This window comes from Anoplophora glabripennis, unplaced genomic scaffold (genome assembly GCF_000390285.2).
Source record: "Anoplophora glabripennis isolate ALB-LARVAE unplaced genomic scaffold, Agla_2.0 scaffold569, whole genome shotgun sequence".
Classification (NCBI taxonomy): Eukaryota; Metazoa; Arthropoda; class Insecta; order Coleoptera; family Cerambycidae; genus Anoplophora; species Anoplophora glabripennis.
Window position 1 is genome coordinate 251,524 of NW_019416666.1, and position 25,242 is coordinate 276,765.

At 31.4% G+C, this 25,242-nt stretch overlaps 1 protein-coding gene across 1 annotated transcript in view; it reads right to left on the reverse strand.

The window, feature by feature from the left end:
* The window catches only part of LOC108912307 (zinc carboxypeptidase), a 26,760-nt gene extending 9,323 nt beyond the window's left edge, over positions 1-17,437 (reverse strand). Inside the window, exons 1-6 of the mRNA XM_018717517.1 lie at positions 17,348-17,437; positions 16,898-17,274; positions 12,612-12,781; positions 8,497-8,638; positions 445-735; positions 301-385 (exon numbers count right to left, since the gene is read on the reverse strand). Of these exons, the coding sequence (XP_018573033.1) occupies positions 301-385; positions 445-735; positions 8,497-8,638; positions 12,612-12,781; positions 16,898-17,269 (1,060 nt within the window). The 5' untranslated portion in view covers positions 17,270-17,274; positions 17,348-17,437. The remainder of the gene's footprint in view (positions 1-300; positions 386-444; positions 736-8,496; positions 8,639-12,611; positions 12,782-16,897; positions 17,275-17,347) is intronic.
* Between the last annotated feature and the right edge of the window lie 7,805 nt (positions 17,438-25,242).

Consider the following 25,242-nt stretch of genomic DNA (forward strand, 5'->3'; position numbering starts at 1 on the left):
AGTACGTGAAAATAATTCTTAAAATGTGGGGTTAGGAAAACAGAAAACGCATGTTTTACAAACGCCTTTTTTTAGTTATTATTTTATTTGGGTAAATTTAAATGGTAACAATGAATAAACAAAACATCAAGGATTTTATTTTTGTGCTTACTTTTGTTCTACACGTTCTACTTTTCAAGATTTCGGTACCTAAAAATGCCAGAAATTTCACCATTTCTCGGCCAGGGATATGGCCACCTTAACTAAATTATTACAGAGATAAATCCTATATGGATTGTTTTAAAGTATGAAGAAACTTACAAATAGTTTCAGCAACATTTCCAACAACGTATCTCGTTCCGAAACGTCTCGCCAATGAAGCAGCTGCTCTGAGTCCAATTGCGTGCTGAAATAAAGATTGATTAGGAGTCACGAGTCAACAAATAGTAACTTCGCAGTACTTACTGTCAAGGCGTAGTTGTCCAAATGCGCGGTGGTGAATCCGTAAGGGATAAGCAGCATCTGGGAGAATGAGTGGAAGCTGATGTAGGCTACAAGTCTATCGGCAATGGTGGCAATGAACTGAGACATGGATCTGGTAGAGGGTTCCGAAAAAGCGAATGGCCCGCGGTACGTTTCTGCGCAAGGTTGAGCACTGGCACCGCCACTGTTCCAAAAGTACCCCCAGTTACGGTTTGGATCGGCACCGAAACAATTACCTGAGTAAGGCACCCTGGTTTTACGCCACATACGGTTCTGGAAAGAAGATTGTTTACAGTTTTTCCTAGATAGGATGTAACAGTAATGTTGCGACAAACTATCAGGTTCTTCGCGTGAAAACAAAAATGTATATTTTAACAAAAGCCAGGACGCGTAGTAATTTATTTATTAGTTCTGGGAACGGATGGGCCAAAAAGTAAAATATTTCAGTCGACACCAATTGTCGAAAGTTGAGGGCTCTCAAGTGGGTGTAGCGTCGTCCTTCGGAAAAATTCAGCAATATTTTTTTAACAATTTCACTTAGAATCGGGGCCATGTGACAGTCATCTGTCGCGTCCGGGAGGCGCCAACCTATGTTGGGGCATAATAAAGAAACCCATATCGGTAATAACGCGCGAAAACACGAGAGAGACGTAAAGGTTCCGAATTAGAATTAAATTAAATTGTTAAATTGATAATGATTGGAAAAGAAAGATATATGATAAGCTGGTTTTTCAGACGGGCTCTTGTCCCAGCTGCAGAACAGTAGAATGATAAGTTTGACCAACCCGTCTCGTATCGCGTGCGGTACGAGGTCACTAGAGGAAGGCCAGGGTTATTTGTAAATTTAGTCTCAAAATTATTTAGCTAAATGTGAAATCAGTCAATTAGATAACTATTAACATGGTATAGTTATATCAAAGCATCCCGATATTCAGGTCCCCGCCAATAAGATAAGAGCAGTAACTTCTGGACCCAAGAAATGGGCGTGTCGAAGCGAGGTGTCGAATTCGGGAAAGCACATTGAGTGGTCGACTTAGTTTTAGAGTCTCAGGCTAGTTAATAAAGGTTTTTCCAAATTTTGCTATGAAGCGCGCATTCCCTGAATCTCGGTACGCTGTCGCGTGTCAATACATTAATTAATAATGTTGTTCGAGCCGTTGTGTTGTTATTTTGTTTGTTTGTTTTGTTTATTGTTATTAAAACCCTTCTTGGAAGTTTTGGTGTTTCCTTTTGTTTCTCTCAACTACAGTGTTACTCTGTATAGCCAGCCACTGGAATACATTCTACGTAAGCAATAGAGGGTAAGTGCCTGAAATTCATTCTCTGAACATACAACATTTCCTAGTTCCCACGTATTAATTAAAAGGTAATGATATTTATAAACTTCCTTTCGAGAATTAAATATTAAACTCTTTGAAATCCAGACTCGTTATATTACTAGTCATAACGGTAGATAAACCTAAATAAAGAATGCTTGAGCAGGGGCGGCGGAGGGTTGATTTGGGGGGTTGAAAAATTGTGAAAAATTGTATCTTTGGGATTTCTGGCGAAAGTTGACGTCAAACAAAAAAGTATCGAATCTACAACATTTATAGAGGTCACTTTTTACGATAACCTCAAAATTTCCGAGAAAAATGCGAAAGACAGGTTTTTTCTGATTTTTTGTTTTTTATTTCTCATTTCCGTAAAAATAACTTAAGTTTGACGTAACTTGGTGAAAGTATACGTTTCTGTGTCTTAAATAACCACAATTTTATTGGGATAAAAAAAATCAAGAAGTTTCCGAGATATTCATTTTTTCCGGTCCAAAACACTTTTTTTCAAAGAAAAATTCTATTTAGAAAATTCATCGTACAGAGTTCTGCCGGTGATCATTTTTTTCGTTTTGACATAGGTATACTTTTTGGTTAAATAAAAAAATCAAAAACATGCCCAAAAATGCAAAAAAAAATTAAAAATGACAAGCAACAATGAATTTCTCAGTAATTGTTGGTAAAAAAAATCAGAAACTGATTACACCATTCAATTCTACGAAAAAAAAAATACAAAAACAACTGTGTCTCATTGTTTGACCCAAAACTTTATTCTTGTACAGTATTGCTATAAACATCTAAGTCGAATTACAAATGCACAAATGATAAATTATCTCCGGATGATTTGAGATTTCAGCAATACAAAGTATTAACTGCAAAGTTTACTGTTGACGCGAAAATCGAAAACCCAACATTTTGCAAAAACCGTTTTATTTTTTTCTTGCTTTATTTGAAAATGAATTTTAAAATAAATTGCATATTTATATTGCCACTTTTTTAGCTGTATACAATGGCGTCAACATTTTTGCAATCCGACGTTTCGTCTTCAAGGGGCCATCATCAGGTTAATTTATTTAAATACGTCTCTGCTATTTTCATGACAAAGTCTAGTCATTTTTAATTCTGAATTAGATGAAATTACTATTGTAAAGAAAGGTTTTTAGCAATTATTTATTTTTTTCCTGAGTACGGCTTTTAACGCTTTCAAAATATCTATTAGAGTAAGTCATAACAGTATCAAAGTCAATACAGCACAAAATAACCAACAATTTTTTTTAATCGATAATTTAAAAAGTTGTACTGTGCAAAACCGTACTTATCTTATCAACTTCGACGTCACCTGTTACATGAGTGTTGCACAATAATGAAAACGTAATATTGACGGTTGGTAGAAGGAAGCACAAAAACAAGCGCTTAGGTGGGGATTCTGAAAGGAAGCCTAGATAGTGGAAGTGAGAAGAGCGCAGAATGAAAAGTAAGACGATCGGTGTACGGTGAATATACATGAGCAGTGTGACAAAATAGTGAAAAATTAAAAGTGTTTAACCGGTATTAATCAGCAGGTAAAATTCTCTAAGTACTTTGTTGTTAATTGATCTATGTAATCTTATGATTGTGATGGTTATAGATATTTCATGATAATAATTCTTTGTATGTTTAGCTTCCATTGCTTTATGCTTAGGGGCGTATATTTTTCCAACGTAAAATTGTTACAATTATTATTAAGGATTGCTCATTATTTATTACATGTTAAAATATACATANTGTTGTTATTATTACCTATTATTATTGTTGTTATTATTACCTATTATTATTGTTGTTATTATTACCTATTATTATTGTTGTTATTATTACCTATTATTATTGTTGTTATTATTACCTATTATTATTGTTGTTATTATTACCTATTATTATTGTTGTTATTATTACCTATTATTATTGTTGTTATTATTACCTATTATTATTGTTGTTATTATTACCTATTATTATTGTTGTTATTATTACCTATTATTATTGTTGTTATTATTACCTATTATTATTGTTGTTATTATTACCTATTATTATTGTTGTTATTATTACCTATTATTATTGTTGTTATTATTACCTATTATTATTGTTGTTATTATTACCTATTATTATTGTTGTTATTATTACCTATTATTATTGTTGTTATTATTACCTATTATTATTGTTGTTATTATTACCTATTATTATTGTTGTTATTATTACCTATTATTATTGTTGTTATTATTACCTATTATTATTGTTGTTATTATTACCTATTATTATTGTTGTTATTATTACCTATTATTATTGTTGTTATTATTACCTATTATTATTGTTGTTATTATTACCTATTATTATTGTTGTTATTATTACCTATTATTATTGTTGTTATTATTACCTATTATTATTGTTGTTATTATTACCTATTATTATTGTTGTTATTATTACCTATTATTATTGTTGTTATTATTACCTATTATTATTGTTGTTATTATTACCTATTATTATTGTTGTTATTATTACCTATTATTATTGTTGTTATTATTACCTATTATTATTGTTGTTATTATTACCTATTATTATTGTTGTTATTATTACCTATTATTATTGTTGTTATTATTACCTATTATTATTGTTGTTATTATTACCTATTATTATTGTTGTTATTATTACCTATTATTATTGTTGTTATTATTACCTATTATTATTGTTGTTATTATTACCTATTATTATTGTTGTTATTATTACCTATTATTATTGTTGTTATTATTACCTATTATTATTGTTGTTATTATTACCTATTATTATTGTTGTTATTATTACCTATTATTATTGTTGTTATTATTACCTATTATTATTGTTGTTATTATTACCTATTATTATTGTTGTTATTATTACCTATTATTATTGTTGTTATTATTACCTATTATTATTGTTGTTATTATTACCTATTATTATTGTTGTTATTATTACCTATTATTATTGTTGTTATTATTACCTATTATTATTGTTGTTATTATTACCTATTATTATTGTTGTTATTATTACCTATTATTATTGTTGTTATTATTACCTATTATTATTGTTGTTATTATTACCTATTATTATTGTTGTTATTATTACCTATTATTATTGTTGTTATTATTACCTATTATTATTGTTGTTATTATTACCTATTATTATTGTTGTTATTATTACCTATTATTATTGTTGTTATTATTACCTATTATTATTGTTGTTATTATTACCTATTATTATTGTTGTTATTATTACCTATTATTATTGTTGTTATTATTACCTATTATTATTGTTGTTATTATTACCTATTATTATTGTTGTTATTATTACCTATTATTATTGTTGTTATTATTACCTATTATTATTGTTGTTATTATTACCTATTATTATTGTTGTTATTATTACCTATTATTATTGTTGTTATTATTACCTATTATTATTGTTGTTATTATTACCTATTATTATTGTTGTTATTATTACCTATTATTATTGTTGTTATTATTACCTATTATTATTGTTGTTATTATTACCTATTATTATTGTTGTTATTATTACCTATTATTATTGTTGTTATTATTACCTATTATTATTGTTGTTATTATTACCTATTATTATTGTTGTTATTATTACCTATTATTATTGTTGTTATTATTACCTATTATTATTGTTGTTATTATTACCTATTATTATTGTTGTTATTATTACCTATTATTATTGTTGTTATTATTACCTATTATTATTGTTGTTATTATTACCTATTATTATTGTTGTTATTATTACCTATTATTATTGTTGTTATTATTACCTATTATTATTGTTGTTATTATTACCTATTATTATTGTTGTTATTATTACCTATTATTATTGTTGTTATTATTACCTATTATTATTGTTGTTATTATTACCTATTATTATTGTTGTTATTATTACCTATTATTATTGTTGTTATTATTACCTATTATTATTGTTGTTATTATTACCTATTATTATTGTTGTTATTATTACCTATTATTATTGTTGTTATTATTACCTATTATTATTGTTGTTATTATTACCTATTATTATTGTTGTTATTATTACCTATTATTATTGTTGTTATTATTACCTATTATTATTGTTGTTATTATTACCTATTATTATTGTTGTTATTATTACCTATTATTATTGTTGTTATTATTACCTATTATTATTGTTGTTATTATTACCTATTATTATTGTTGTTATTATTACCTATTATTATTGTTGTTATTATTACCTATTATTATTGTTGTTATTATTACCTATTATTATTGTTGTTATTATTACCTATTATTATTGTTGTTATTATTACCTATTATTATTGTTGTTATTATTACCTATTATTATTGTTGTTATTATTACCTATTATTATTGTTGTTATTATTACCTATTATTATTGTTGTTATTATTACCTATTATTATTGTTGTTATTATTACCTATTATTATTGTTGTTATTATTACCTATTATTATTGTTGTTATTATTACCTATTATTATTGTTGTTATTATTACCTATTATTATTGTTGTTATTATTACCTATTATTATTGTTGTTATTATTACCTATTATTATTATTGTTATTATTACCTATTATTATTGTTATTATTACCTATTATTATTGTTATTGTTTTTTCCGGCCCTGCCGGCTAACTAACACCAAACTTCTTCAGTTTTACTTGGAAGTGTGTATGTCAAATTCGAGTGAGGTGACATTTAGTGCCACATTAAATGAGTCGGCCTTTGTTAGCGGTTGTTTTGTATTTATATTTGGGTGGTTAGAGCAACGATCGTGGGTTTCTCTGTCATGCTCTTTCCCCACAGGAGCTCTAACATAGGTGAGCCTGGCACTCTCATTTTATGTTAAATGGTTGTTTATGTTTTTGTTGTTCTTTCTCTTTGTCACATGTTTAATTTGAATTGTTGTACAATAATAAGGTTAGGTGTATTTACTCTGTTTTTGTTTTATAAAATTAAACCATACATCCCCTCTTTAAAGTTAGTAGCCAGCGCCTATCGGTCAATTAAAAGTAGATGTATACAACGTAGGTATTCCTTATGACGATCATATATTTTTGGCCACAACTACGTTTATTTTTCTTTTTTTGATCGAACCAGGGTATGTTATACTACAGTACTTACCTAATAAAAAAATAATACGAATTTATGAATGTTTTATTATTTCTAATTAATATTGCTAATAGTTGTTCGATATTTTGTGCGGTATTGACTTTCATACTGTTATGACTATATCCAATAGATATTTTGATAGTGTTCAGAGCCGTACTCAGGAAAAATTTTAAATGATTTTAAAACAAGTTATAAACTTTTTAAGCGATTACAATAGTAATATTATCTAACTCAGAATTAAAAATGACTAGCAAAATTTCGGGTTTTTCCGGATATTTCCGACACTACCCGGAATTTTAAAACTTTCTAAACGGCATACCTATTGTTAGGTACAAAGAACACAACTTTTTTTGTAATCTGAGCCACCCCGTATCTCTTACAGTTTCCTAAATGCTAATGCTATCCCATCATTATTTTAGACACACTGTATATCTATGAATTCATCAAATTAGAGAAAAATAAGTACACTAATCGATCCTACGGAAATTTATTTTTTCACTATTCGACTTATATTTATAGCAATACTGTACAAAAATAAAGTTTTGGATCAAACAACGAGACAGTTTTTTTTTGTATTTTTTTCGTACAATTGAATGGTGTAATCAGTTTTGGAATTTTTTAAAATTTAAACAAATTATCAACAATTACTGAAAAATTTATGGTTGCAAGTCATTTTTATTTTTTTGTTGCATTTTTGAGCATGTTTTTGAACTGTGATTACAGATTTTGTTATTTCACCAAAAAGTATATGTCAAAACGAAAAAAAGGATCACCGGCAGAACTCTGTACGATGATTTTTCTTTGAGAAAAAAGTGTTTCAGACCGGAAAAAATGAATATCTCGGAAACTTCTTGATTTTTTTATCTAAAAAAATGTGCGGTTCTTTAAGACACAGAAAGGTATACTTTCACCAAATTTCGTCAATATTAAGTTATTTTTGCGGAAATGAGAAATAAAAAACGACAAATCAGAAAAAACCTGTTTTTTGCATTTTTGTCGGATATTTTGAGGTTATCTTAAAAAGTGGCCTCTACAAAAGTTATAGATTTTTGCATAATCTACAACTTTTGTATTGGATACTTTTTTGTTTGACGTCAACTTTCGCCAGAAATCCCAATAATACAATTTTTCACAACTTCTCAACCCCCCAGATTACCCCCCTCCCCGCTACCCCTGCTCACGCACTAATGTTTTTTTTCGTTTATTACAAGCCCCTTTACCATTTCCACTTATAAAAGTCCAGGTAACAATTTTCTTTTTTTTTCCCCTGAATGAGTTATTTTAATCGGTCTGTGGATTCTACGATCCTTCAAAAATTGGATATAAAGCAGTTAACCCATGAACCATTGAAACTGTTAACTTGAAAGACAGCCGCATCGAAGTTAGACGTGGTCTAAGTAGTTTCAACCATAAAAAAGTAATTTGGCATTGCAAAGACTATTCGTTTATAGGTTTGGATAGACGCTTTCTAAGTAAAATATTTAAACCTCTTGAGTTTTTTTCATATCTTAAGGATAAAGTGGATATATAGGATTTGTATGGGTAAACTTACGTTGGTGTGGGTGAAGGAATATCCATCGGGGTTAAAAACGGGGAAAACGTACCAATCGTACCTCTCAGCAAATCTACGGAAAGCAGGGTCGGTACTCGTCACTATTTCATTGAGAATATAAGTGTTGACTGCGCCAGCAATCCTGCAATGAAAACAGTTTTTATAATAGTCGTATAATCTATAAAAGCGTTTATTTTGATCAAGGATACATTTATTTAGTATGGCTGTTTAAACTTAATCTTAAAATAAAGGGAAATTTCCATGAATTTGTAGAGGCGTATTCCAAAACTAAGGTCCGTTTGGTCATAAAAAAATAAGCTCATGAGAAAATGTTTTTATTGACTTTAATATTTTACTACATATCTATTGCAATTTTAAGGTTATCTGCAAAAAAAAACAGAATTTTATATCGCGAACAAGTCATTTAAAAAAAATCATAAACTGACGCGCTGAGTATCCTCTGAACGGGCGGTCGTGACGTCACCGCATGGGAAACCTATGCTGCATGCTTGCGTGTATTGTTAGTCAGTCGGGTAGTCGGGTTTTTTGTTGCCTGTGAAGTTTCGATTGAGTACATTAAGACCCCGAATTTTGTTAGCAATATGGAAGACACAGAACAGAAAAAAAATTACAAATATTGTATTATTCCCCTGTGTGAGAGCACTAGTTTGAAGGCACCTGAGAAAGTAATAATAATAATGTCTCCGTAATTCTGTCGTGTGGTTCTAAAATCAATAGTCTCTACTTTGATTTTTTTTAATATCTTTCATTTAAAAAATTACTTATTTTGAAAGCAACAAAATTACCCTGGTAATTTAGTTAAGTAATAAATACGTTTATATCCTCTTGAAATACTACACTTATGTTAGTGTTCTTCATTGTTGATTTTTTTGTGATGTGAATATTATACAAATACTAATACTAGGTACTAATTGTAAGTATTTATATAAAAATACATAATAAATATTATATTATTAATATATTTATAAGATATTAGTCAGATTTATGTAATTTCCATGGGAATAAGAATAGTAATAAGAATTTTGCATTTGATTAGATAAATCTTTGAAAAGAAGCGTCCAATTAAACGTAAAATCCTTATTCTTATTTACTATTCTCATTGTACAAAAACATCAAAACTTTCGCCATAAACGTATTTTATAGAAGCTTTATACGTTATTAAAACGTACCTTCGCATTTTCACTCGTTCAGGACTGATAATGTCGTGATTTTTATTAGAAAAGACAAATAATCGCATTTTAAAAATCATATAGTTTGAAAACCGCTCAACGGATTGAGTTGAAATTTTCAGGATCGCCTAATCATGAGCAATACTTTGTGTTTATAAAATACGAACGTTTTTGAAAATTTACTAAATAAGCCCATTTAACTAGGTGGTAACGCAAGACGCAAGTCTTGAGTTCATCGTGGTTTCTAAATATTGTCCACCCAGCCACTGTTATAGGGTGATAAAAAATTTCCCAACAAAAATCTTGAATCTTCTTCTTGGTTTTGGCAGCGGTGTGAGGGCGTGCGTTGTTGTAAAAGAGAATTATGCCAGACGACAGCTTCCCGCGACGTCGATTTTGGATCGCACGTGTCAGTTTTGCAAGCATTTCACAGTATACTTCAACTGTAATTGTAATTGTTGATCCACGATCCATGAAATCAATCAAAAGGACGCCCTTTTCGTCCCAAAAGAAGGGTAGCCATCATTTTTCGATTTGAGAAAGGAAATGGCCTAAACTTTTTTGGTTTGGGTGAACTGGAATGGCGCCACTGCGTTACAATATCCACGTCTCGTCGCCCGTAACAATGTGGAGAACAAATCATCCATCTTGTATATAGCCCTCCAAAAACTGTTGTGCACTACGCATTCTTTGCTCATTTTGCTGATCAGTGAGCATTTATGGCACCCACCTCGCATACCGTTTCCAATATCCAAGCTGTTGACAATCCTGTAAATTGAGGTTCGAGCAACATTTGGTTCACTTGATCAACGATGTCGTCGGTCCGATTACTGGACCTGCCACTCCGCTATTCATCGTGCACATTTGTGCGGCCATTTCGAAATTCTCCACACCATTTTCGAACTTGTTTGTGACTCATTATTTCAGATCCGTACACTTAGGCATAACTCACGATGGATTTCAGCAGCGGAAGATCCTTTTGACAGCAAAAACCTAATCACTTCACAACTGGTGGGATCTACGATTGTCTCGGCCATTGCAATTAGCTCTCACCGACTGCAATAGTTTCCTAAACAGTCGGTAGTATGCGTAAACTTTTCAGGCCTACCACCAGTTAAATATTGATCACCTGACCTTAGTTTGGGAATACGCCTCGTAAATAGTCTCTATCTGGACAATGATTTAAAATAACTCTGGTACTATTCGTTTCACAAAATAACATCAAAAAATCATTAGCATATAATTTTTACATTTTGCTAGAGAAAGCAGGAGGTATAGTCTGGAAAATGTGCAAAATTTCTATAACAATGACAAATATATTCATTGTATTTCCTAGAAGAAAATCATTCTCGAAGGATATACATTTTTGAGGTTCCTAATGTTAGTGACTATCTCTGCTATTAGATGACATGATTTAATTGGATAAAATTTTAAATCTGACTAATTAATCCCGAAACACTATAATTAGTATATTATTATAATCTTCAGTTATAATGACTTCACTTAAATAAACAATTCTTGGTTGAAAAACAATTTACTTAATTTAAAATGCAACATCAGCAGGTATAACAAATAAAAGTATAATTTTTTTCTGTTTCTCCCCAAATTTGAATCCACGTGAAATACAATTATAAATTTAATTTTATGCGCTATCAAGCAGATAGATGTTATAACCAACCAGTCGGCAAGCATACCCTTTCTTTGATTCCTAATAAGATTACACAGTTTTTGAAAATAGAACATCCTTAAACATATACAGGCCATTCATTCCGAAGAACATCGGCAACGTAACTGGCTAATACAGGAGTTGATATATTAGCAATCAAGAGACATGGTGGTTGGAAATCAGTCACAATTGCAGAAAGTTATACTGCTGACAGTTTAAGTAACAAAAATAAAATAGGCAAAAGGATCCTTTGCAACGACACTTCAACTCTAGGTTCTAGTAGTACGTCGCATTTTGTTGTTTTAATGGATCAGTTAGATAATATTGAGCCTACGGTGACTCAAATGGAGGCGACAAATCATTTTGAAAAAAATGTGACAATTAGTAAACGCGAGGAGAATAATTATCCAGATTTTATAAATGTTACTAAATGAAATAACTGTACAATTACTATAAATATTCATTCATAATAATTAATAAAATGTAATGTTCATCAAATATTTCTATTTATTTGTTCATAAAATATGCATTTATAACTCGAAATCGATTTCTTCCTTAGGGAGGTAAGTTACCTCACTTACCTCCCGTTGTCCATAGCAACTTTTACGGTAAAATCCACTTACCTCCTTAAAAACAATGTATTAATAGTCTATATATTATAGGGAGAGCAGATAAACTTGATGAACAATATTTTATCTCCGTTCATTTTTACTCATTACTAATATTTTTAATAAATTAATTATTATTAATTAATATTAGTTACTATTAGATAATAATAATAATACTGTACATTCTCTTATTTGCGTCAAATTTGAAGAGGGCGAGGGAAAAAAATGACCTACTTTAAAAGTTGCATGATTCTTTGAGCGCTTCAAAAATTATTTTTTAATACTTGTACGACTGCCTTATATTTGAGGGTGGATACCAGTCTCTTGTCACAAGTGGAAACTTATTAGTTCCACATTTCGAAATATTGATCAAAAATCAAAAGAACTATAAATGAAACATTGTGAATATAAAACTTTTTTAAATACACTAATATGACAAGACTGTAGATGCGGATTAGATTATTATCTAATGCTGATAAGTCTTATCTAAAAATTAAAAAAGTACGACTGTGATCATTTTCAGTAGAATGTATCTCAAGTACATGTATGGCAAATATCCCCTTTTCCTTTTTGATTTCCTTAGTTTGAATACTCAAAACAAACTCATAACAATCAACTTCAGATATCTCATAAAATGTAAAAATATATTACCATTCTCTTGCGTGAATTAACGATTCCAGAAAGACAGCGTTATATTGATTAGCGGAACTGAAGGATACTTTAACTCCAAGGATTTCACGTCCTTCGTGGGAAACACCACCTCGGAGGAGGGTCACAGTTCTGGGAAATCTTGTGGCTAAAGATCTGAGGAAGCTGTTGTACTGAAAATTGATTACAATCATAAATTAACGTATCTACCATATTGTTTCTATATTGCTGGTGCACAAAAAAATTGTGGTCTGTCTTTTTTATCAGGCCCTGTTTTATTATGCTTTCAGTCTCACTGAACATGAATCTGAAATCAGTTTTGACACCAGCACCCACCGTATTCGAGAAAATGCTCCCATATCTTCAAAAAATGAGTTATTTGCCAATATTGTTCTTCGAATTTGTTTCTTTGTACAGGGTGTTAGAAGTTTGATTGCCAAAAAATCAAAATCTCTAACTTGATGTACAAAAGTTCGATTAATTAAGAAATATTGACATAACTACGTGCATAGAATGCCATAAAATGCAATGTTTATCACTTTTTTGAACTTCTTTATGTTAATTCTAAAGAATAATCAGCGTTGTAATAAATTTTAAAATTCGATAAAATTCATATCGAGCAATGTGACAACGGGGCGGCGAATAACACGAGGTACTAAGCTGTCATCTGTCCAGCAATACGCAATTCAGTTGGTATCTGGAATTGGACCGTGTCTGAGTGTTTTTTGCGTACCACTATTCTCTTTTCTTGAGGTGTTTTCCAGCGAGTGCGCGAATATTAGATTCGGAGGTGCCGTGTGTGCATCGAAAATGGTGGTGGAATTTTGAGCATATGTTGTAGTTTGTTTTGTACTTGCGCATTTAAAAAAAACTGAATTTTACTTTACCTATACGTATGTTTATTTGGATGACGTGAATCTTTGGGTACTTTAATTACATACTTTTCAAATTCATAATTTAATTAAAAGCCAAGTTCCTGTTTTAAGAGGTTCATAATTACTAAAATTCGAGCTAAAATTTTAGCACAACACTCTCTCCGTACTACAAAATCGATACATTTTATTTTGATAAAACTCCCCAATATTAATACTCGCTGTATTTTGAAAACTGTTAATCTTACGCCCCTGTAATATACAACTTTTTTGTTCATTTATGATTACTCTATCTCATGCTGAAGTAATAGCAGTCAAAATTCTTACAAACTGTATATGCGAAAGATGGAATCTATAGAAGTAGATGACATAGTGCCTCGAAGAACTACTGAAAATGAAGTTGAAAAGGAAGAAAACTTTTCAGAGGACGAGAACGACCAGGAGTACTAAAAGGGAGACTATGATAGTGAAATAAGTGGGATGGAAAGATATATCTGTAAACGATTAACCAAAGTGAGTTAAATGATCATATTTTTAACCTAGGTTTACCGAAATACGGAGCTGCATATTTAGCTAGAAATCTTCTGTATATCACGTAAAACAAGTTTTCGGAAACATTTTTCTTCAGATGAGGTATGCCGAGACAATAATTTTTCTAATACAGGAATGAGAGATATGGTTACTATTTACTGCCAGCAATATTTGAACGGACGTGCTGCTAAATGAAAATATTTCAGAAGATATCCAAATAGGCTGCAACCTAATCACCAAACATTTGAAAATATATTTAGGAATTTAGGCGAAAGTGGTTCATTTCGTCCTAAACGTGATAATTTAGGCCGACCGAAAATCATTACGCCTGATCAAGAAGATGAAATTGGTTCACACTACAGATGATCTTCAAGTTAGTACATGAAGGTTATCTTCAGCTTTAGGAATCAGTAAAACTTCAATTTTAAAAAGACTAAACCTCGATAAATATCACCCCTACCATTTTACGCCTGTGCAAAATTTATTGCCAGCAGATCTACCATTAAAGATACGAATTTGCAAGTGATATCCGAAATAGGCAAAATGTTGACCCCCGTAAATAATAGAATATTATTTACGGACCAGGCAACATTTAGCCGCCGTGGTATTTTTAATTTAAGAAATAATCATATCTGGGAAATTGAAAATCCTCATTGTAAAAGAGAAATACATTTTCAACACGAATTCAAAATAAATGTATGGTGTGGGATCATTGGTGACCATTTTTTAGGGCCATACGATTTCCCGCATACTTTGAATGGTGAGAACTACTTAAATTTTTTACAAAATGACTTCATCGATCTTTTGGAAGAATTGCCACTAAACAGGCAAAATATGTGCACTTCCTCATTATATGAGAGAAGTCAGAACATATTTAAATACCAACTTTCCTGAACGCTGAATTGGTCGTGGTAGTCATTTCCCTTGGCCAGCACATAGCCCAGACTTGAACCCTCTCGATTTTGGCGTATGGGGCGCAATGAAACAACTTGTTTATAAAAGTCCCATAAATACTCGCAACCAACTTTGGGAAGAAATAAATGCAACTGCAGTTTCTTTTGGACCAATCATGTTATTTATGAGGCCATCTTTTACGGAACGTATGGATAAATGCATCGAAGAGAATGGTGGACATATCGAGCACTTACTTTGACATAACTAAACTTGTAATGTTAGTTAGCTTAGTTTTTCTTTTCTTAATATGTGTAAAATTCATTTCTAATTATGATTATTAAAGTTATAATTTAACTCCTTTTATTTGATTTTTTTAATTTTTAAAATTTTTTAATTTTTGATGTCAACTTCTACTATTACGTTAATATTCATCCTGTTGATGTAAAAACATGATAAGCGTATACGACTTCTACGTTAATATTTCTCGTAATGAATTAAAAAAGAATTATGCAGCCGATTTTTAAAATTCGATTATCTCGAAAACCCTTAATTTTAGAGGTTGTTAACAAGTATACATTTTTGTTCTTACAATGCCGTGCCTTTAATATTTTTTCCCCAAAAGAGCGCTACCTTGATGGGCAAAAAAGTTTAGCGTTTAGCCACACATGTGGCTTATGTGGCGCCCTCTAAAAGATGCATTAAATTAGATACTAAATTATGATTTCTCATACCAAAAAATCCCCAGTTAATTTTTTTTTTTTGTATAAATGTCCAAAAACGTTCAAGTTATCGCGAAAAACAAATTTTGAAATTTCACTTTTAACACCCTGTATCTTTCTTATTATCAATATTTTATTAAGGCAAGTTGGCTCAAATCGTAATATTTTAAAGTCACAAATCTACCATACTATGTACAATTACTTAAGGACCACCCTGTATAGAGATTTCAAAATCATTACTATTATCTTAGTACAACAATAAGGATTTTCTAAATATCCTGTTGTCTGTGACTATGGGCCAGTAGAAATCACTATGAGCGAAGAATTTGGTCTAACCGAAATATGAATCCAGGACCTTTCTATATTACTCAAACGCCTTTGCTAGATCCATGCTTCCTCCAGTATACATAAGACTTGGACTAACAAAACAACAATGCGTTAAGGCTTTTAGGTGAAGAAGGGCATTGTTACTGGTATCTGGGGTCTGAATTTTCCTAAATCAGCTATGCTAAATTGAAGGAGAGTATATTCGACTGATCACAAATTCATAGATTATATTGCGTGATGAAGTTTTTGTATTAAAAATGTGTGAAACTGAGAAGGTTTAGAGAAAGTGAAAAAAAAGTATGTATGTATGTATGTATTTAAGTGGAACATGTATATGATAGCTGACTACTGTTGGATGGTTGAAAAGAAAATGTAAAGTTAGATAAAAAAAAAACGAGAAAAAGAAGATATATAGATCTTTTGAAGAGAAAAGAGTTTGCTATAAGCAAACTGGTTAATTAAATGAAAACTGCAGAACATTTACTCTAAATCGTATCTATATCTCCTTGGTACATTCAAGAAACAACCTTTTATATGATTTGATGGGGCATTTTCTCGAATATGGTAGGTGTTGATGTCAAACTGACAAATTCGTTTTAAGCGGGTCTGAAAATATGGATTTGGAGATGGAATCTAGTATACACACCAGAACGTTACAATGCTTAAACATATTTTGCAAATCACTCATTTTTTGAGGATTTGTGAGACATTTTTCTCTAAAATGGTGGGTTCTGGTACCAAACTGGCTTCATTGGGTCCGAACACTTACCAATGCCAATCTGGTCAAAAGAACAAACCACTTCTTTTTGTGTTTAGTCACGCATTGTAGTTTTTAGAGATGAATAAATCTCACATCTTATACAATATCTATGAAAATTACTCATCACCTTCTTAAACATTTTAAATATTACACTAATGTATTCCCAGTTTAAATTCATAATATTACCTCTGCAAGAGTATGATAGCTAGTCCAACCGAAGCTTCCTGCCCTTGATTCTGGTCTAAGACCTTCTTCATCGATGAGTTCTTGTACGTTCTCTATAAATACACTAGCATTCATCCCTCTGGTTTTTGCCATATTTTCTATCTCGTCAATCCGATAAGGAGGTACCATAAGATCTACTTCCCCGCCTACTTTGAGAGGAGGACTCCAAAAATTATACTCAGAAGTCTCTTCTGTGTCCTCCAGTTCTTTAAGGATATTGAGGGTCTCCTCATCTTTAGGAATCAATCTGTAGACCCTGAAATTGTCGAACCTGAGTTTTTCAGCCGAAGAAAGACTTACAGCCAAAGCAAGTAGGGCAAAAAGAAACTTCATCTTTCCTGAAACGATAATGCTAATAAGTTTAATAAATGTTTTAATTCGAGAAAATATATATACACAGCAACTACTCACTTTCTAAAATGAAGTTTCCACTAACACTGCAACCTAAACTTATTGTAGCATATATATTAGAACCTAAATCTGGGGTTAGATTTCTATCAATACATTCAGATTATTTGATATTTACATTCGAGGATTAAACATAGATTATACCATGATATAAAAATAGAGTAGTTATCAGTAATCAGCAGCAGAAGTACCAAGTTCTTAATTGTAATAAGTGAAACAATATACTGCGGATTAATGTTTTCAACGGTTAATCCAAGGCATAACAAATGTCGTCTCGATTTTACTGACAACATGTAACATGTGTAGTCCGAGCAAAAAGTTTGAAGGACAACATACGTACAGTGCCACAAAAAGTTATGAGTATTCTAGCATAGCAAGCAATAAGTTCACTGGTACTTTTTTTAGTATTTCCAAAAGAGAATTCAAATTTTCCCACGTTCCATGAAAAAATAGGTAGGTAAGTGATTTAGGTTTTTCGTTAATTTACTGTATACAGGGTGTAAGAAGTATGACTGCCATAATTTCAGCATAAGATAGAGTAATCATAAATGAACAAAAAAATTGTATATTACAGGGGCGTAAGATTATCAGTTTTCAAAATACAGCGAGTATTAATATTGGGGAGTTTCATCACAACGTGACAACAGCGCTATACAGACTTGTCCTACGGAGAAAATGTAAACAACTATTATTGTGAAACATTTAGTAAATTCCAAAACAATTGTTTTCCAGTTTTTAAATAAATAAAAATAAAATGTATCGATTTTGCGGTACTAAGATAGTGCTGTCCTTCAATTTTAGCTCGAATTATGTATGTATGTATTTTCGATGCACACACGACACCTTCGAATCCGATTCTCGCGTACTCGCTAGAAAACACCTCAAGAAAACAAAATAGTGGTACGCAAAAAACACTCCGACACCGTCCAATTCCAGAAACCAACACCAACTGAATTGCGTATTGCTGGACAGCTTACAATTAGTACCTCGCGTTATCCGCCGCGCCGTTGTCACATTGCTCGATATGAATGTTATCGAATTTTAAATTTATTACAACGCTAATTATTTTTTAGAATTAAGCATAAAGAAGTTAAAAAAAGTGATAAACATTGTATTTTATGGTGTTCTATGCACGCAGTTATGTCAATATTTCTTAATTAATCAAACTTTTGTACATCAAGTTGGAGATTTTAATAATTATTTTCTCGGAAATGGTTCAGTTTAGGACCCATGTCATATAAGATTTTTTGTTTATTTTAATGTATTTTATCGTCTTGATTTTTTGTTATTATTTAGTAGCTTTTATGAATTTTTTCAAATTTTTATTTCAACCCCTCAAGATGTTATGAACATTTGAATATTTTGGGTAAACAATTTTCAAATACCTATACCTTGGCCAAAAATCAAAATATCATAACCTTTTTTATCAATTTGTTTAATTTGAGATGTAGTTTTATAAAAAAAAAATATAAAAATACATTTTTAAACCAAAAACGGTAGCATTTTTTTTCTTCGAAAAATTCTCAAAAAATCGTCTTTCAATATGCAAATTTATGAGACAGGTTCCACAGTGGGATCTTTTTATTCTATTTTTTTCGAAGTAAAAAAATTTTTTTGTATTTTACAGATAATGTACGCTATTAAACCAATTATAGAAGTAAATTGCGATGATTAATTACTGAAAATACCATATTTTTGAAAATATTTACCTACTAATATTATTATTATTAAATATCTAAATTATTATTAACTAAATATTCCCAATATTGAGCAAAATACCGATTAGATGATGATGGTGAAACAGCAAGATCGGAAATGTTATTTTAGTTATGAAAATAAAAGATTAAAAAAAGAAAAACAAAAATTTTTCAAAACCTAAGTAAAGTTTTTGTATAATTGAATTGTTGTCAGAATGCATAGGACGGAATTTTCGGAATATGTCCTGCCCAAATTCACAGCCCCACAAAAAAAAAGTGGCAGGTCCGAAAGACAAGACCATGGCATCCATATGGTTTTGGGGTCTCTGAATCCGAATCCGGTAACCGATTGATAGGATTAGCTCTGGTTTAAGGTCAGTTCAAGGTCAAATGTAGAAAATCAATTGTCAACAAACTAAACCTACGTATCTAGGTATACATTTTTGATGTCGCCGAATCCGAATCAGTTCAGGGTCAAATGTAGAGAATCGATTGCCAACAAAGTAAATCTACATATCTATAAGTTTCTGTAGTCTCCGAATCCGAATGTGATGTCCGTTTGACTCAATCAGATCTGGGCTGAGGTTAGTTCAAGGTCAAATGCGGAGAATCAACTGAAAACAAAGTAAACTTACATGTCTATACTTTTTTGGGGTCGTTGAATCCGAATCTGATGTCCGTTTAAACCGATCAGGTCTATTAAATACTTTCTAATAGAAAAAGATCGATCAACATACGAAAGATGCTTATACAAATTTTTTGGTTTTAAACCTAAGCGAAAAATTTGATTGGGTTTAAGCAGAGAGAAAGGTTTCACCAAGCTATTAAAAAAGGAGGAAATTTGGTGGCAATGAAACTATGACTGATATTGCTAGTGACACTAGTGATGACGAATATCTTCCAAATCACGTTGTGAAAAAGACAGGAACCAAATCACAAAAAAAATAATAATGTTCCAGATTTGAGCCTGGCAGAGAATGGAGCAGAGTTCCTAATATCTTGGCTAAAAAAAATACTAGTCAAGCCGGAAAAGTGGAAGCTTTTTACTATCACTACAGAAATAAGGAATATTTTTCTAACGATGAAGAATTTTCCTTAGGTTACTATAATGATATTGTTGGATGAATCACTTCAAACGTGGATGTTATAAACCTAACGAGTGGAATGGACTGTTCATTGATTCATCAAAGAGAAGCATGTTCCACTGCATAATACAAATGTGTATGCACCCATACCTGTAGCACATTGAAACAAGAGTGCCGTAATTTGAAGATAGTCTTACATGGGATCAAATACGAACCATATAAATAACAAATTTGTGAGAATCATCACAATAATACTGGGCCAAAAATCGGTATTCACAAAAACTCCTTGTTTTTTATGCGAATGCGATAGTTGGGATCGAAAAAATCACTACATTAAGCCTTCGATGCTGGATTTTAGAATATAAAACATGAGCCAGTCGATTCATAAAAAGCCTTATTCCACCTCAGCACATCAAATTGGAATTCACGAAACAATGGAAAAAAGCTCTGACCAAAGATGGTCAATTCTTTAAGTATATTGGAGATCAGTTCTCCAATTTAAGTGATGCAATATTGCAGGAAGAGATTTCTGATGGACCTCAGATCTGTAAGATGTTAAAGGATCACATTTTTGATAGTAGAATAAATGAAAAGGAGGAAGCAGGATGTATGTTATGTTTTTATGTTTTAAGGAACTATTCGAAAATTTTCTAGGAAATTAAAATAGTCAAACTATAAAAAATAGTGTAGGATTTCGTAGTAAGCTTTAAAAACCTAGGCTGCTTAGTGAATTTCAAATTATATTTTTTACATTCTCGTTTGGATTATTTCCCAGAAAATTTGGTTGACTACAGTGAGGAGTAGGGAGAGATTTCAACAATATGTTATGAAGTGTCGGTACCAAGATAGATCGGATTTAAACCATAATAGTGGGATATAATGATTTCATGTGATTCATCAAGGCAAAAAACTTCCTCTTGAAAAATCTGTTCTCAAGAATCTCAAACGACACGGACTGACTGTGTAAATTATATGAAGCATTAACGGACACATAAGTTTAAAGCTTATTTAATTGGGCTTAGAAATTATAATTGGAATTTGTTTCTTGAACTTCTTTCTTTGAAGACGAATAACTCCACAATGAAGCCCGATAAGAAAAAAAATTATGAAGTACTACAACTATTTTGAGCTCCCCTGTACACCCCTTCATTTTTACATGACCTTTCCGGGCAGCCGCATATATTCCCTGACCCAGTCAAGCTGCAATTAAAGCTTTAGGTACACACACGATAAGCTCAAACCTTGTGTGAGATTGTTTACAAATGCTGATTGAACTGGCCACCATATAATACAGTTAGACTGTATTAGGTGCCAGGACATAAAAGCATTTGTGGGAACGAGAAAGCCGATGAACTTGCTATGAAGGAGTTCATTGGTCCGGAGCCATTCTGCGAATCTCCCAGTGTGGTCAGGCAGGCTCTGGGCAAATGGACTGAAATAGAACACAGTAGATACTGGACATCAAGGCCAGGACATAGCCATTCTAAGGAGCTCGAAGGAAAGAGCAAATAAGCTGTAACGGGATACTTTCACTTCAGGACACATCCATCTACATAAGCTAAAGCTTGTAGACAGTCCGGTCTGCCGAGGGTGTGACTAGGTGGATGAAACTTCTCAGCATATCCTAGGCCAGTACCCGGGATTTGCTCGTAGTAAAATGACACTCTTGGGAATACCCTATTTGGAACCCAAGGAGCTGAGAGAAGTGTCAGCAAGGAAGCTTTTGGACTTTGTTGAAAGGCCAAAACTACTTTCTGAATAGGACTAAGTAGTGGGACGCACAATAGGCCTAACAAGGCCGCAAAGCCATGGGACTTATCAGAACCAACCACTAGGAAAGAAGAAGAAGAAGTATATGTAAGTATTACACACTATAGGCATAACTATGACAAAGACCATTTTATTCTTTAAATCCATAGATTTTAATCGCGAATTATGTAGGTTTTATAACTCGTAAACATTAAAAAACAGCATCTCACCACTTGTATACTTATCACTTGCATAATATAAATAAAAAAATTCCACAAACACAATCCGATAAATTAGCTATAAATCTATCAAATGATTTGATTTGTCTGACAACTGTCTTATCGTCCGCTTATAAACAATTTAGTTTTTGTGTAAAAAATTTTCACTTATATTAATTCATTTATTATTTTTTTTAACGTAACAAGCATTTTTCGATTTAGCGTAAAATTTCCTTTCAAATGTTATTTAGCATATTAAATCAAAAAGTTACATATTACGAAATCGAGTCCATGACATCTAATGCTTCTTTCTATCTTTTCAAGAATTGTAATAAACCTGAATGTGTCGAATTCTGCTGGCCCTGTTTCATATCGTTTCACTTTAAGTGGGGACATAAAATGTCTCAAACAAAACTTTGACATAACTCAGTTTGAACTGAATGCAAAACGCTTATTTAAAAGTAGATATACATAAATAAAACTAATATCAATCGATGGCATGCTGAAACATTGGCATATAATAGATTTTGGATACTCCACCTTATTCAGCTAGTCGAAAATGACTTGGTATTGAATACTGTCCTACCCAAATAAAATAACATTTATCAAGTTTCTAAATTTGTCGTAAGAATCTAACTTTGACTTCTCATCAAAAATTTTTTGCTCTTGTAATATCTTCTAATTTTTAATAATATATTTTTGAATGTCTACATTATCTTGCTACCCATATTACAATACCTAACAAAGTGCTATTAGGCACTAATTTTGTGGGTTGACTGTAATTTCAGTCTGATCTTTAAATCATTGTGCCTGACAATTCTTAATGAGTGTTTACGACCATAAGATATACCACCTGTTACTTGATTTTTCGTTATTTTCAATGTGTCTAATTTTATTCAAAAAATTAGAAAAAACAATCAAATACAACGCATTGATAGCATTATTATTGACCCTGTTATTCTACCCAATAAACTGAATGGGGAATGTTATTTATCATTTTTGCAAAACCCTACCCGAGTTATTGGAAGGTGTGCCGTTATTACTCAGAGCTAACAAGTGGTTCATGCATGATGGACCTCCACCAAATCTCCGGCAGTATCTGAACCAAAGATTTCCTCGTCGATGGATCGGTGGAAGGGATAATGCTCCTATTAACTAGCCTGTACGTTCACCAAACTTAACACCTTGCGACTATTATCTTTGGGGCATTCTGAAAACAACAGTGTATGCTTCTAGTCCAGGAGAATTACACATTGACATGGCTGTTGCTTGACGTAACTTAGATATTAGTAAAAATCGGTCGAAAATAATATATACAATGAAAATATAAGGTTGCGCCAAGAAAAAAAGTTGTGCTATTTGCAGAAAAAATTAAAAACTGCAAAAATACTCAAAAATGACGTGTTTTTTCTAACATTTTCCAACATAACTTCTTAAATATGCAGTTTACAGAAAAAACTATTACTGGTAAAATTGTTTGTTATGAAATTTGCTATAAGATAGAATTGTTTTGATACCTGCGCATATCATATTTTTGTTGCTAAATAGCCAAAACGACGTAAGAAATTGATGAAAATCGAGGTAATTTGGAAGTGTCAAACTGACAGGCAAGAAATTGTCCAATTCTACTATAAATGTAGATGTAAGTACTTTAAACGATTATAAAACGAAATTCCAAAACCCGATCCAAATCGGTTTCATAGTATTGGTAAAAGACAATTTGTTACTAAATTTCAGCGCGAAATGTCGTTATTTTTTTACGTGAGTGCTGGGGTTAAAGTTAGACATTTTAATCTGCGCTAATTTTTTTACACTTACTTGGACCCCTTAACAATCATATAGAATCGTTAGAATATCAATTTTCTTTTTTTGAATAATTTTTGGAGCGAATTTAAAAGTTAGAAAAATTTTGACTTTATAAACAATTACTTTCGTGAAGCGGTTTTGCGGGTTGGAAAATATACCAAAGTACTAAAAAACAGTTCTCGGAAAGACGCTTAACTTGAAAAAAAGAACGTTCAAATCGGTCCTAAAAGTTCCGAGATATCGAGTGTCAAAGTCAACAAGCGTTAGCTGCAAAACTATGCATAATGTAACAACAACAAAATATAAATTTGGTAGGTTTTTTAAGAACTTTTCGTATGTGCTTTTATAAATATTATCACACGTGTGCCTTTTTTATGAAAATTCAATGAATATCGCCAAGCCGACCATTTGAGCCGCAAAACCGGGGGGAGGGGACGAATGATAGAAATTGAAATTGCGCGTTCAAAACGAGCGTGCCCTCTTCGGCGTTCAATATCTCGGCTTCTACGGCTCCGATTTTGATGATTTTTTTTAAATCAATATATCATAATGAGAGGAATTCAATTATCAAGATTTCATTAAAATATTATAAAGCCCTATCAGCCAATTACGACTACTTAAAATTTCACACATTTCATTGTTGCTGTATATTCATGTAAATAATATCGATGGTAGATAATACGTAGTCCATTGTTAATAGTTATTAGTAGTAATAATTCGTAATAATGTTTAAAAGCTTGAAAATTTTATTTAATATGTAATGTATTTATTTGATATTTTTAAAACGTATCATTGCATTATTAAAGTATTCCGCTTTTTTACAGCATAGTTGCTGTTTTCGCTCTCAAAATTTTCTTCTACAATCTGTCATACGGTGACGGCTGAATAGAATATTTCGGAGACTACTTCGATTTGAATTTTGAAAATTTGGGAGCTGGTGTTTTTGGAGGTGTTATTTAAAAATAGTTTAAATAAAACAATGCCATTGTTGTAGTACTTCCGGTTATACCGGTAGTCGCCACCTATTTGCTTATTATAATATATTTTTGCATATTTGGATTCTACGCGTAATTTTAGGGGAATTTTATAAAGCTTCCCTATATTCATCTCTAACAAATAAGATCCACTTCTTATTTGTGGAAGGGCGAAATGGGCGGTGACTATTAGACGCCTTCATTATAGCCATCTTTCTCTATCGCACGGATTTTTATGACTTTCTTTATCGCTCTCACGTAACGGCCGATGAACCATGGGGACTTTCCAACCCTGTATATTACATCTCCATATACTTATCTTTTAATTTTTCTGTTTTGATGGTTTTTGTGATAAATAAAATGATAAAT